Here is a 13,371-nt window from a genome sequence, read left to right as displayed (position 1 = left end):
CAAAAAACAAAACAAACAGATTAGGCAAGTTTGAGAGTAATAACTGCAAACATAATTTTTTTTATAGCACCCGTGTGTCAAATGTGGGAAATTTAAATCTTGAAGTTATCTATATAGACTTGCAATGGCCGCCATTTATTTCAGAGCTTACAAGGGAACTTCATTATTGTTTTGTAAAGGGGCAGCTATAGTTACTCACAGCAGACAGAAACAATAACATCATAAAACTATTAGAAGTAGCTTTAAGTTTATGACTGATAATTTTGTGACATACTGTTAAGGTCAAGTTCCTTACCATTGATTTTCTTTGTAAAATAGATAGGAAAATCAAAGCCTGTTTATTTGAGTTACTATTAAAAATTGTGTTTATCAAAATTAATAATACAATAATAAAAACTAATATTATTTGTCTCTTGTTAATATTAATTTTAATAATTGCATCAGTGCAAATTTTAAAAAAACTGATAACAAGCAGGCAATAAAGATCATTTTATAACTGCCTTTACTAAAGATATAAAATTAGAATTCACAAGTTATTTAGTTAAGTCGGTAAACAGCTTACAAGCAGTAATTACTCAGTAATTGGTAAAGCTTTTGTAAAGACATTTAGGTTTCTATAATAATAATCATTTTAATTTTAAAGTTTAAATTGTTTTGTAACACCTTTACTCAAATATTTTTGGCACAGAGCTTGAATCTGGAAGAATAGGAAGCTTAACATAAATCATAAAATTTTATGTTTTTAGACCAAGAATGGGTGGTGGTAAAGGAGTGGCTGGGATATCGTCTTGCTTTTCTGTTTCACTTTTGTCTTGTAAGATTAGTAAAATACCCAGATTTCCAGGGTTACAAGTGTTTTCATCATTAAGTTGTTCTAGAATAGTGTTTTAAAAACGTTGCAAGGTTTTGGGCTTTCTTAATTCCTTCTTAAAAGGCCTCAGTGATGACTTATTGGGCGTCCTTTAAATGTTGTTGTGTCTCTACTTCATTTAGACACTTACCGGATCAACAGACATACAAGATGAAGATGATGTCACTGAACTTTTGAATGCTATTTCAGCAGCAAATAATACCCCTGTGCCTCCCACAGATAACATCAAATCCAAACCCAAGCTAAACAAAAGAGACACTGATATGGTGTTATCCTCTTTACTTGAATCACTGCAGCCCCCACCCTCACCCCCAGAGTCCCTACGGTCTGTGGACCCCAGGGAGTTCGACTCTCAGTGGGAGAGTGGTTACAGTGACAATGAAGCTCCGCGAGATCTTGTTTCAAGTAAATCTCGACAAAGTTTGGAGAAGAAAACTAGCTCATCAGCTAATAGCACAATTGCTGAAAACGAGAGGAATGATTCTCAGCAAACTTTCAATTCGCTCGCTGTTCAACATAGTATTACAAGGCAGCTGGATTCTGCATCAGATAATGACATTACAACTGATAATGATGTTAATGACAGTAGCAATGATGGTGACGATGATGATATTGACATGGATGATGAGGATGTGTTTGACATGCTGAGGGACAACAGTCAGCTTGTGATAAGTATGCTGAACAATGATAAGCCTGAATCAACAGTGGAAGTAAACAATAATGTAGGACACAAAGACAGTTCCTCAACACACAACACTCTTGAAGTAGATGCACATCCTGATGTACCCCCGCCAATCCCTACCACACCTCTTCCATCAGATGATGATGAGCCCCCAGTAAAACCTCCACCAAGAAGGGAATCACTTCCCAAGTTTTCAGGAAATTCTAGCGCCGAAGAATCTTACTCTTTACCAGTTGTTAATGAATCTGTTAATGGACACAGCAGGTAAAATTCTCGAGGGACTGTTGCATCTACACCCCCAGGGTGGTGGGGGGGGGGGGGGGGGGGGCACTAGATCAATATTTGGGAAGAGGTGAGTCACTGAGCTTTTGAAAGTCTGGCCCTGTTTAGGACACCACCCTCAATGTTATTATCCTTCTAGAACAAATGACATAATGAATGCCATCTTGTTTTTAAGTCATTTATTGGCAATTGCAGTTCAGAAAATTAACGTTATAGTCTTTGCTTTTGTATATGTGTAGCACAACAAATTTCATCAAACAAATAAACTCAATCGTGCAGGCAGTACCCTGTTTACAATTAGAACAGACTTGCACAAAATTCCCTGTTTAAAAATCATACCCTGTCCAGTAGCACATCCCCATATAGGCCATGATATTATAATGGAGTACCCCCAGGATATACAGTGGTGTAGACAGTAATCCTTTTTTCAGCTTTCATCAACACTACTAGGTGTAAAAAGGTTTGGTGGCCAAAGTTAATATTCATAGTAAGTAGTTTGCTCAGGTGCTACAGGCAACTGGATTTTACAGATGTGCTTTCTTGAATGTACAGATTGCCTTGCTATAATGTACCTGATGGCCTATCAATGTAATCAAATTGCACTGCATGATATGACACCCAGTGTTGTGGTTATAGGTTTCTCTGATTTTCCTATAATTGACTTTGCTAGTAAAGTTAAGGCAGAGAAAAATAAATATTTTACATCTGCTAGCTTTAAGTTAAAAATTTCCATCCAATGAAAAAAGTGTGGACGTCAAAGAGTCCAAAGAACTTTGATCAACACTATGATCTTTATTTTCTACTTTTTTTTATATAGTGGTGATGAATTGACAGCTCCCTCAGAACCTTTGATTGATGTACTTGAAGGTGGTCAGTATTCAGGAGATAACCTTGCTGAGCTCATCAGAAGTGTCAAGGAAAAAATACTATCTAACATCCCTGCTGAAGAGTTTAGGGTTTGTATTACTTTTAAAGACCTTCTGTTAGAACATAAATTGCTTTTTTCATCAATAAAATTGTCAGTAGCTCAGTAGCAGCGATGTCTCGCACCTGTTCAACAACCAAAACAAAGTCCTTCTTAAATTTTGAGTCATGTTGTAGCAATTTGCTGTACACTATCTTATTACAGTGGAACCTCGACATGACAAACCTCTAAAGAAGTCTTTGGTATGTAAGGAACGATTTTCTTTACCCCAGTAACAGTAAAATATATGAAAAAAAACCTTGTTGTAGCGAACAAATTAAGTATTTTTGCCAGTCCCTTGGCCCTTCATTAAATCGAGGTTCCACTGTAATTATATTTTCATGTTTTAAACTAAAACAAGAGACAGAAAGATTCTTTGTTCATGTTATTCAGCTATAGGAGGGTGGAAACCCAGGGGAATTGTCATAAAATTCTCTGAGTTCTTTCCCAACTTTGTGTTAACTTTTTTCTTGTAGGCCTTGAGAGAAATAAAACAAACAGATGGATGTGACTCAGGGAAAAAACCAGCAAACAAGGATAAAAACAGATACAGAAATGTGCTGCCATGTATGTTGTACTTAACTGCTTATAAACAGTAATAGCTCATTTGAGTTCATGAAGCAGGTGTTATGTTGATGCTACAAGCAGCCATGCAAATTCAATGCATGTGGATTGAATGTGGGGCTTGTGGTTTGGGGCACTTTTAGTTTCCCTTTGCTACTCACTATCGATGACCAAGTAACCTGACCGAAAAGGCTTTGCTAATAACAATATTGTATTAATGTTACTCAATCTCTCTACTTCAGAATTAATCAGCAGGGAAACTAGCTACTATTAAATGGGTAATCCATCAACTCTTCACATCTGTACGGTGATGAGCATAAATAAATGATTATCTTATCTAGTAAAAGATATAGTATGACCTTCAAGAGATCAATTTTCTATTATCAAAATATTTCAAACTCTTATTAATTTCGTTTCGGTGACATGCCTGACTCTAAAGGAGATAAATTGAATTTACGTTTCAGTTGAGAAGACCAGGGTCCAATTATCTGGAGATGGTGATGGTGATTACATAAATGCCAGTCATGTGAAGGTACCAGTGGTATACTTGAGTCCTTTTAGTGACGAATGTTGCAATCACCTAAACAAATAGCTGAGGTATTGAGTAGGCAGTATCCAAAACTTAACATGATACATAAGCCATGAGATTCAGCATCACTCAGAAAAATACTCAACCAGTACTGATAGATTCAAGTTTGACTTTCAGAAAAGGATTTTTTTACCTATTAAATTTTTATATGTACTTCTTTTGTTGCTTATTCCAGATTCCTGTTGGAGATGATGTTTATCACTACATTGCAACTCAGGTATATTTTCTTGACTGGAATATTTTCTTTTATGGCTGTAGGGTCAATGACTGTAAATGGTGACTTTTTTTCTACTTTCCTTGTGTGAAGTAAATTGATCGATTCTAATTCTTTAAAGAATCACTCAAAACTGTAAAGAAACTCCTTTTTTTATCCAATTGTGACCTAGTAAATTTCAAAAATAGATAGCCCCGAATCTGGAAAATTATGTAAGATACACCGTATAATGGGAAATGGTTAAAGGAGGGTTTACCTCAGTGTAACAACCCATGTACTTTTTCCTTGTCTTACACCTTTTGGTTTCTTAAGTTCTTTGGTGTAACTTCTTTGTGTTCTTTGCTTTACATCACCCATACGTTTTACAAGTTTTTACAGCAAGGATTTGCCATAATGGATGGTTTGGGCTTAAAATTTGTTGTTCTTATATTGGTGTTCCAGGGCCCTCTTCCAAACACAATACAAGATTTTTGGCAGATGATCTGGGAACAAGAAGTTGTCGTTATTGCCATGGTAACACTACAGCAAGAAGGAGGAAAGGTATATATGAGCATGTTTGCATAGTCAGATGGAGTATATCACAGAAAACACTTTAATTTGAAGATATTTATTCAGTAGAGTGTTTTGTGAAAATTATTAAGATTCTTTGGAGAAAAAGCCTCTTTTGGAGCATAGTGGAACTCTGTCAATACAGATACCAAGGGGATATGCTACAATAAGCTCATGATTGTGACAATGAAAATAGACATTGAGCAGGGAACTGGTGTGTATAAAGCATGGTTGACGATGATATGAGAGTTTGAAATTGCCTGTGTCCGTATTGAGTTGGTTAATTTTAGAGAAAGTATATGAGCTTTTCTTCGGGACAAACAAAACTGTCCTTATAATATCATAAGGGTGCTCATAGTAAGGGGGTGACTATAGAGCAGAGTCCACGTTAGTGTAACCAACGTCACTCTAGTTCCACCATCAGGCAATAACGTTAATTATTCTATTCAACGTGCAAAGAAAGTCCTGTCCTATATCCTGGGGTTAGGGGTTTTTTTGATTCATCGGGCCAGTGAATTCTGGTCTTAACTTGCCCAACAGGCAAGGCTAAGTGATATTTTTAGGGGAATTCAAATTACAGAAGTACTGAAAGACAAATTGCTTAAATTCCTTCCAATTTCACGGGGATTGAAAGCTGTTTTTCAAGCTGATCATTCTGATAAAGTGAAATTATTTCAAGTATTACTGCAATGAATATATAAAACAAGTAATTTAAAAAAACTAAAGGTGCAATGATTCTTGGGCTAGTATAAGCCAGGCTTGCCCGTAGGGACAAGATGTAAAACTGACTTTCTTTTAGCCTGCGGAGCTGGCCATTTTTTGGTGGGTTGTTACATTTGTGGCTCGTAAAGTAAGAGATTCAGCTTGTAGACAGCTCTACTTGAATTCTCCTTGATAAAGTCACATTGCCAGTGGCTGCTTTTATGGACATCCCGTTAGTGGCCCTATCCATTTACAGACCCTTTTCCATGGGAGTCTCGACACCTGATTTTGTTTTCTAATCACATAAAGGAGGTCTTTCAAAAAGTGAAACTGAATTTCATGCCAAAATTTTACTTTTAAAAAAATCATAAATAGACTCGTGTTTTAGTAAAATATAAATATTTCAAGATGATATCATGATGTGTATTTACACCAAAGCTGGAATCCACTGATATGAAAATTTCAGTAGTTATTTAAATATCAGTACTAGTTTTATGTACTTTATTTGCTAGTTTTAGCGATTGCTGCAATGTTGTCATTTTCCCACAGGTGAAATGTCATAGGTACTGGCCAAACACTGAGGATCAACCTGTAGTATATACAGAAAGGTTAGTGTATGCTGTTTCTGCAACTGCTACTAATTAACATATCAATTATGCTGTCACCAGCAGCATATAAGGTTCTTGGAAATCAGATCATTAACTCCTTAAACCCTAATGTCAGCATTTATAATTTATTCTCTGCACTATTTTCCATCTTTTTTGCTGTTGTGTACCTATGTGGAGAATTTGAATTGTTGAACAATCAGACCCTTTTTTGTTAGAGATCCTTTCCTTTACTCTCAAGACCTTAAACCCTAAAGAAGGGTTATTTAAGGACTAGTCATATTTTGGTCACTCTTACTGTTAGGGTATACACGGTTTTATTTGTCTGATATCTTTTTTTTTTTTTTTTCACCTTTTTACATGACAGAGTAGTATTGTTATTCTAGCAGAGTAATATTCTTGAGAGCATAATGCTTGATAAAGATTGGTATTCTTTGAATAAGATGCTGGTCACTGGTAATTAATGTTGAGCTGTTCAAGCTAAATAAACTAGCAGTTTCAGTTGATGTTCACTGTTTCTTACTGTCACTCTAGTATCACATATTTTTAGTCAGCACGTTTAATTTCCGTTGTCTTTGTTTCTGCAGAATAGCAGTGAGCCTTCTAAGACAGGAAGATTTTGGTTCATTTATAGAGAGAGAACTTGAGCTCCATGACTCTCAGGTATGCAAAATTTGTGCATGTTTATAACTTAGGTCCTGTTTTTTATTATTATTATATATTCATACTTTTGAAGCTTTTAAAAATATTTCCTGGTACTTCTCATTTAGTTTGTGAGTTTTGTTTGTCTGATTGAGTGCCCCTCAAGCACTTTAAATTTATTAAGGTAGTGCTATTTCATATATTTGTGTAATTCTTTTGGAGGAGTGCTTTGCTTAGACTTCCAGATTTTTGAAGGTTTTGTGTTGAGGAAATGAGCTAGTGGGGTGCCTGTGTGGTGTTTGAGAGTGATGAATGTTAAGCAGAAATGGTCTAATTTCATTTTCTCTCTTTTAATTTGTAGACTGGTAAAACCAGGACTGTTTCTCACATAAACTTTATTACATGGCCAGATCATGGAGTTCCAAAGGTATGCTAGCTAATACTTAGTGAAGTGTTTTTATGCTTGTACTCTCAGGTTTTCAGCCATACTAAGATAAGTATGTTTGAGACTCCACTTATCCATGGATCCTAATTGACGGTGCACTGTAGGCATTTTCTGGGTAGCCTGCATGGCAGACGGTGCATAAAGGTGAAAGGGAGAGAAAGAGGGAGAAAAGCGTGAAAAGAAAAGGGAAGGGAACTTACCCTCCCTTACCCTCTCTCCCCAATCCCTCTCTCGATCAGTACATTTTCACCGAAACTTAAAACGTACCTTTCATGACCATAATATTTGTAACTATTGTTTGTAAGTAGGACTTTCTTGATTTTGTGTATTTATTCATTACTTAATTTTTGTTTCATTTTTTTATGCTTAGTTTTGGTTGAGGGCAACGCGTATATTATCTGTGGATTTCAAGTTAAAATTCTCATTAAAAATCTATCTATCTATCCATCCTATCAAATCCTGTTACGCAGGCCTTTTCTGGATGGCACACAAATTCTTTAGCAAGCCACCACCAGTAACTCTTTCCACTGCAGGTTGCTGGTGTTGTAATTTTGATCTTTTTTCATGAATTCATGAATAAACTTTGTACAGTTCTCACCAGAGCCCCCCTTCCCTCTTCATAACCTCATTCTTTTTGCCTTTACCTACCCTAGTAGAGGTTGCAACTGCGCACTTAAATACACAATACTGAACTTGTGATTGTCTGAAAAATATGCCTGTGTTTTAGCCTGTAGGCCCATGTTGATCAGGGTTCTCAATAGATTTTTAAGTAGGAGGTGATCACTGATAAAGTAGGAGGCTCTTCACCAAAGCCAGAGGTGTCAAAACAAAGCAAAGAAAAGCGACCTAAACACAAAGTAAGCGGCTATAAATCCCAAAGTAAGCGGCGATCAGTCGCCGGGTGCCGCCTTCTATTGAGAACCCTGGTTGATCTGCCGGGTCTAAAGTACAGGTCACATTCTACAGGTCAAGAGTACAAGTCACTGCTCCTTCGATAAATTACCAAACCACACAGATTCCCCTTGATCTAATTGAGCATTTTGTTAAGAGGTTAGGGTAGGTGACACTTTTAATGCTGTTCATTTATCTGTATCATGGTCACCTGTAGTCTGACCTGTGCAAAAGTGACCTGTATTTTAGACCCACCACTCAAGTGATCTTTTAAGAAATGTCTTTCTCGAGTAATTCAACTTTTGCCGTAAACAGAAAGTAAAGTGAATTCCACTTTAAAAAATAGACCTGAGCCCGCAATCAATTGAAAACCCAAAACTGGTCAGCGGATAACTTTAAAAAATACGTGGCCTCAATGAGTTGTATACCTGAGCCTGCGATGCAGTCATGGGACACTGGTCTGTGGATACCCTTTGTTGACCGCTGTCAATTGACCATAACATGGATGTCCAATACCAGGTTAAACACAGATAGTATATGCCTTGGACTCCTAGCCAGTAACTGTGCCATTTCACATCCGCTAACATGGAGGAGTGAACCTACAGACGATTTTTCAGAACCAAAGTTTCTTGGATGCATAGATAATCAAATTATTTTACCCACGGTGCTCCGCTAATATGCATTTTAGGAGTGCGGATACTCCGATTGATACAGTACTGATCCTTAATGTAGATATTGCCTCACTAGTACCACACTTTGTTAACATTTAACAACAGGGTGCATTTGTCTGATATCATTCCAAATTTCGTTTGTTTATAGTCCGCCGTGGAGTTGGTAGAATTTGTTCGATTCTTGCGCCTTCTTGCTGAGGGTCCTGGCCCAGTTGTTGTTCACTGCAGGTAACTGAAATCTTCAGACCCCTGGAAGTAATTTTTGATTGTACCTGGTGTAATTTGTATTGATTTTAGTAGCTGTTCAAATGTTTTATTGATCTTTCAGTGCTGGAATTGGTAGAACAGGTGCTCTTATCACCATAGATGTGGCAATAGGTCTCATGGAAAGAGATTTACCGGTATGCATTACAACTTATTTTGCAACAAAAATAAGCAATAAAAGCACATGGCATTTTCAGTTGATGACTGCAGCTGGCGTTATGCTGTACATACAAAAAGTCGCAACCATTTTTTAAGGACTTTTCAAGGACCACATTTGATTTTCAAGGACCACCTTCCAGGAATGTAATTTCACAGATTGTACAAAAATGCACATTCCCAGTCCATTCTACCAGGACTTTAAGGCTTGAACTGTTTGCTCCACCAAATTTTCTGTATTTTTCAGTACTCTTGTCTTAATCGATACAATTGAACCTCTCTACAACAACCACCTTGGGGACAGAAGAAAGTGGCTGTTGTAGAGGTTCTAAACAAGAGTACATGTAGGGATTTTTTTGCCCATTGGGACGGAAAAAACTGGCTGTTGTAGAGAGGTGGCCGTTAGCGAAAGTTCGACTGTAGTTAATTATTGCGTAAAACAAAAATCGCTTTATGTAAATCACCTATATGTTCTGTGTTGGAAAACCAAGACGCTTTAAAAAGCACCTTACAGGCTACTACATTTGAAGTTGAAGAAAATTCAAGGACTTCCCCTAAAATTCAAGGACTTGCAAGACTGTGCAAACCCTGTTACTTCACACAGCAGGCCATTGTTGAAACATCACATCTTTTTGTGTGGCACATTAATAGAAAATGAAAAAAGCTGCACTTAACGCTAGGGAGTGTGGCTCATTTATGTTTAATCAACAGTCAACAGTTCAGTACATTGTAATAATTTAGTTGGGTGACAACCATCAATGCACGCAGTTTTTCTTTTTCACTTTTGACAGTTTGATGTCAACAAGATTGTGAGAAAACTTCGTGAACAGAGGCAAGGCATGATTCAAACAAAAGTAAGTGAATTAAGATCATGTTGACAACAGCCAGCTACCCTTTGTTTTACAAAAATTAATGATAACATGCCAAGGTTGAAGAACTAGAAGGCAATGTATTCTTGTTTTGTTTTTTAGCACTAATTTAGTACCAAACAGTTGTTTATTCTTTGTTCTTTATAATTTTGTTATAGGACCAGTACATATTCTGTTACAAGGCCTGCCTGGAAGTTCTTATGTCACTGACTGCCAGCTAATTTACAATTACCCGTGAAATGTTTTAGTAGTTTGATTTATTTGCACCGTAAACGTCTCTTCACTTGTGGCAAGTTAGTTACAGAGATGACAAACAGTAATATGTTTAAACCTCCATGTATCAAAATACCACGAATGTAGAATATTTTTAAATTGAAGTAAAATATTTACTTTACAATAAAGTAAGCAGATTGTTAAACAAGCTTAACCTGCATAATATAAATTAATTTTCATACTTTTCACATCATTCGAAAAATGTTTTTATTTTACAGCTACGGTAGTATTTTGGTCTGTTTCAAGTTGTACTGTTATATATTTGTTAAACTGACACTAAAATAGTTGCCCATTAAAGTAGGGAATAGGGGATAACAGATCCCCTTCTGAGATTTTAATCATATTAATTCAGTATTTTTTGATAATATTATAATATATGAAAGTACCATTCAAATTATAATCTCATCAGTCTACACTTTTTAAACAATTTGAACATCTTGAAAAATTATTATGGAAATATGTATTTACTAGGGTAGTAGTTATTTATTCCGTTTGATTTTTATTGATTTATTTAATATTGATTTTTATTTCTTTTTTCACTTAAATGATATTAATTTTATTCTGATTCATACGTGTTTAATGCCTCGGTTTGTAAAGAGATTCCTATCTACAATCTTATTTGACCTGAAACCTCTAGACTGCTCGCACACCCTTAAGACTGTAGCACAGGCGAGCTTGTTATGTTCGCCCATGCGACAATCCTGAGAAGTCTTTGGACTGAAGATAAAGATCGATATATGAAGAAAACTATCATGCCACTGATTTTTAGAGTGTTGAGGTGGTTACATGAAAATTGTGGGAATTGGGGTGGGGAACTTATTGTAAAAGTCTAGATATTTTTGTCATGTGGATGCAAGGGTCTTAGATCAAGTGTTACGTGTTCAAACAAACGAGAAAAAGAATATTCTTCTTTGTGGAAATAAAGCTCTGCTCTTCAAGAGCAAAACATTTTGTATTTTTGTGTCATATTTGATTTGTAGAGTAGAATTAATGATATGCTGTTTTTTGAGATTTTACACAGCACAAACTGATAATCCTGTATTCCCGGGAGGATACGTCCTGTTAATAGGCTAATGGGGATGAGCCACTGGATGGGGTTGCATTTTTTATGGATTGACTATAATAATTTATCAGGTTACATTTTCATTTCGAGGGATTTTGAGGTTAAGAAAATTTTTGTTGTTGGGAATTTGAAAAAATAATGATGTGTGAATTTATTTTAGGATGACTGAACTATTAGGCTTCATAAGGTAGACGCATAAACAGGAAGTGGCAAAGTAAGTTACATTTGCCCAAAAGTGACTAAGATGGGGTCTATTATTGGTCTCACAATAGACTAACCGGGTAGGGGCTCTGAGAGGCCAGCGGCACATACCCAGCCAAAACTAACCCAAGTAGCCCCATCTCACCACACGACCAGTATTATTATTATGAAATGTCTTCATTGACCTGTACGGAGTCATCAGAGCATAACTGGGCTAATATCACAAAAGACAATTTGCCCCGGAATGCTTATTTTTGGCAATTAGGCCTTTTGGATTATGTTCTTTCATAAAACCCAAAAAAATCTCATAATTTGACAAAAGTAATTTTTTATGATGTCACACTTTAGGACTCTTTTACAGCTATTTGAAGTAATCAAAGAGAATCCAGTCTTTTGGGACAGGGTGTGTCAGACAATTTTAATTAAGGCGATGAAACTTTGTACCCCTTGATGCAACTTTAGTTGTGTTGACCATGAACACCATCACCATCCTTGTACACCTGGGGCAGCTAATGAAGATGGAATTTTTAAGGCAAAAATCATTGCAAAGTTCATGAGAAAAAGTAAAGAGCCCCTGGGCACTCTTACTGAAACCTTTTCCCGACAATCACAAATGGTCTGCATGAACAGAGAGAATTGGAGTTGGGTGAGGTGAGAGGAAGTCAAGTGAGGAATTAATATCTGGAACTGCTTCAGTGTGAGCTGGAGCCTGAGTTTACTTCAAGGTTTGTACAACTTCAGACAAACAAATTTCAAGGACAAACGACAGTTTTAAAGGACTAAAATTTATTTAATAAATTGCCAATCTTAACCCCCCCCCCCTTTGAACACCTTATTGGCTGAAACACTTAATGGAACCATTCACGATTTTTACTTCTTCAGCCATGGTTGATCACATTATTTTATACTACTTTCAGCAACAACACTTTACAAAATGTCAACAGTCACTGGGTATGTAAAGAAACAGAAATAGAATTTTGTTCATGCCCAAAAATGTTTTGACAGTACCTGTGAGTTTTACAGGTTTTGCACAGGGGATGAGCCAAAATTTCCTTGGCAAAATCTAATTTCACAGAAGATGGTGTGGTATAAACAAAGTAGTGAATTTCAAGGACTTTTTAAGACCTAATAAAGAAATCAAGGACCTTAACTGAATTCAAGGACTTACTAAGACGACCACTAAAACTCAAGACCATTTCAAGATTGAACGAACCATGTACTTTCATTCTTCTTGAAGACTTTGACTGCAATAGTTTTGCCCGTGAACATATTGTCCTGATTAGCTTCCCCTGACAGAGAATAATGGCTCAGTCAAAGGCAAATAGCCAGTCTAGTCCTTGGAATACATGAATTTCACCACAGTTATTTTTAGACCATAAAAAATTTTAAACGCTTGAAATTAATTAGAAGTTGCTTTCCGAAGAGGCCCACAACCTTTTATTCAGTTTTGTCAAGAAAGAATTCAACATTCACTATTACAATATTCTGCATTATTTGCTTTGAGGTAGCTGCACGTAGACTTGATGATGTTTCAAACAATGCATAAAAAATGTACAGAAGTCTCAGGAATTAGACTTTTGTTTAATATTACAACCTCTTATACTACTACATGAGAAATTTCTGAAATTTGATTGGCTTAGGGCAGTGGTATTTCAGCTTAGTTTGAAATACCTACATGTGAAAATTACAACTCCTTTGCGGGTCGTAGTATACAAACAAATAATAGCATGATTTGTATGTGATATATTTTGGCATAAATACCACTTGTGATATTTCAAAATTGTCTCAAATTTCACTCGCCTAACAGCTCGTGAAATTACCTATAACAGTTTTGAAATATCACTTGTGGTATTTATGCCAAATATCACTACAAA

The 13,371-nt window shown here is 36.2% G+C and overlaps 1 protein-coding gene across 1 annotated transcript in view; it reads left to right on the top strand.

The window, feature by feature from the left end:
• Window positions 1–11,188, top strand: part of LOC140935488 (tyrosine-protein phosphatase non-receptor type 13-like) — a 51,311-nt gene extending 40,123 nt beyond the window's left edge. The window contains exons 40-52 of the mRNA XM_073385030.1: window positions 994–1,817; window positions 2,653–2,791; window positions 3,276–3,366; window positions 3,828–3,895; window positions 4,128–4,169; window positions 4,608–4,706; window positions 5,967–6,025; window positions 6,610–6,685; window positions 7,026–7,091; window positions 8,820–8,899; window positions 9,000–9,072; window positions 9,883–9,945; window positions 10,119–11,188. Of these exons, the coding sequence (XP_073241131.1) occupies window positions 994–1,817; window positions 2,653–2,791; window positions 3,276–3,366; window positions 3,828–3,895; window positions 4,128–4,169; window positions 4,608–4,706; window positions 5,967–6,025; window positions 6,610–6,685; window positions 7,026–7,091; window positions 8,820–8,899; window positions 9,000–9,072; window positions 9,883–9,945; window positions 10,119–10,181 (1,743 nt within the window). The 3' untranslated portion in view covers window positions 10,182–11,188. The remainder of the gene's footprint in view (window positions 1–993; window positions 1,818–2,652; window positions 2,792–3,275; window positions 3,367–3,827; window positions 3,896–4,127; window positions 4,170–4,607; window positions 4,707–5,966; window positions 6,026–6,609; window positions 6,686–7,025; window positions 7,092–8,819; window positions 8,900–8,999; window positions 9,073–9,882; window positions 9,946–10,118) is intronic.
• The last annotated feature ends 2,183 nt before the right edge of the window (window positions 11,189–13,371 follow it).

The sequence above is a fragment of the Porites lutea genome, chromosome 4 (genome assembly GCF_958299795.1).
Source record: "Porites lutea chromosome 4, jaPorLute2.1, whole genome shotgun sequence".
Lineage (NCBI taxonomy): Eukaryota > Metazoa > Cnidaria > Anthozoa > Scleractinia > Poritidae > Porites > Porites lutea.
Note: the sequence above shows the minus strand (reverse complement) of the source record. Positions and strands in the feature narration are given on the sequence as shown.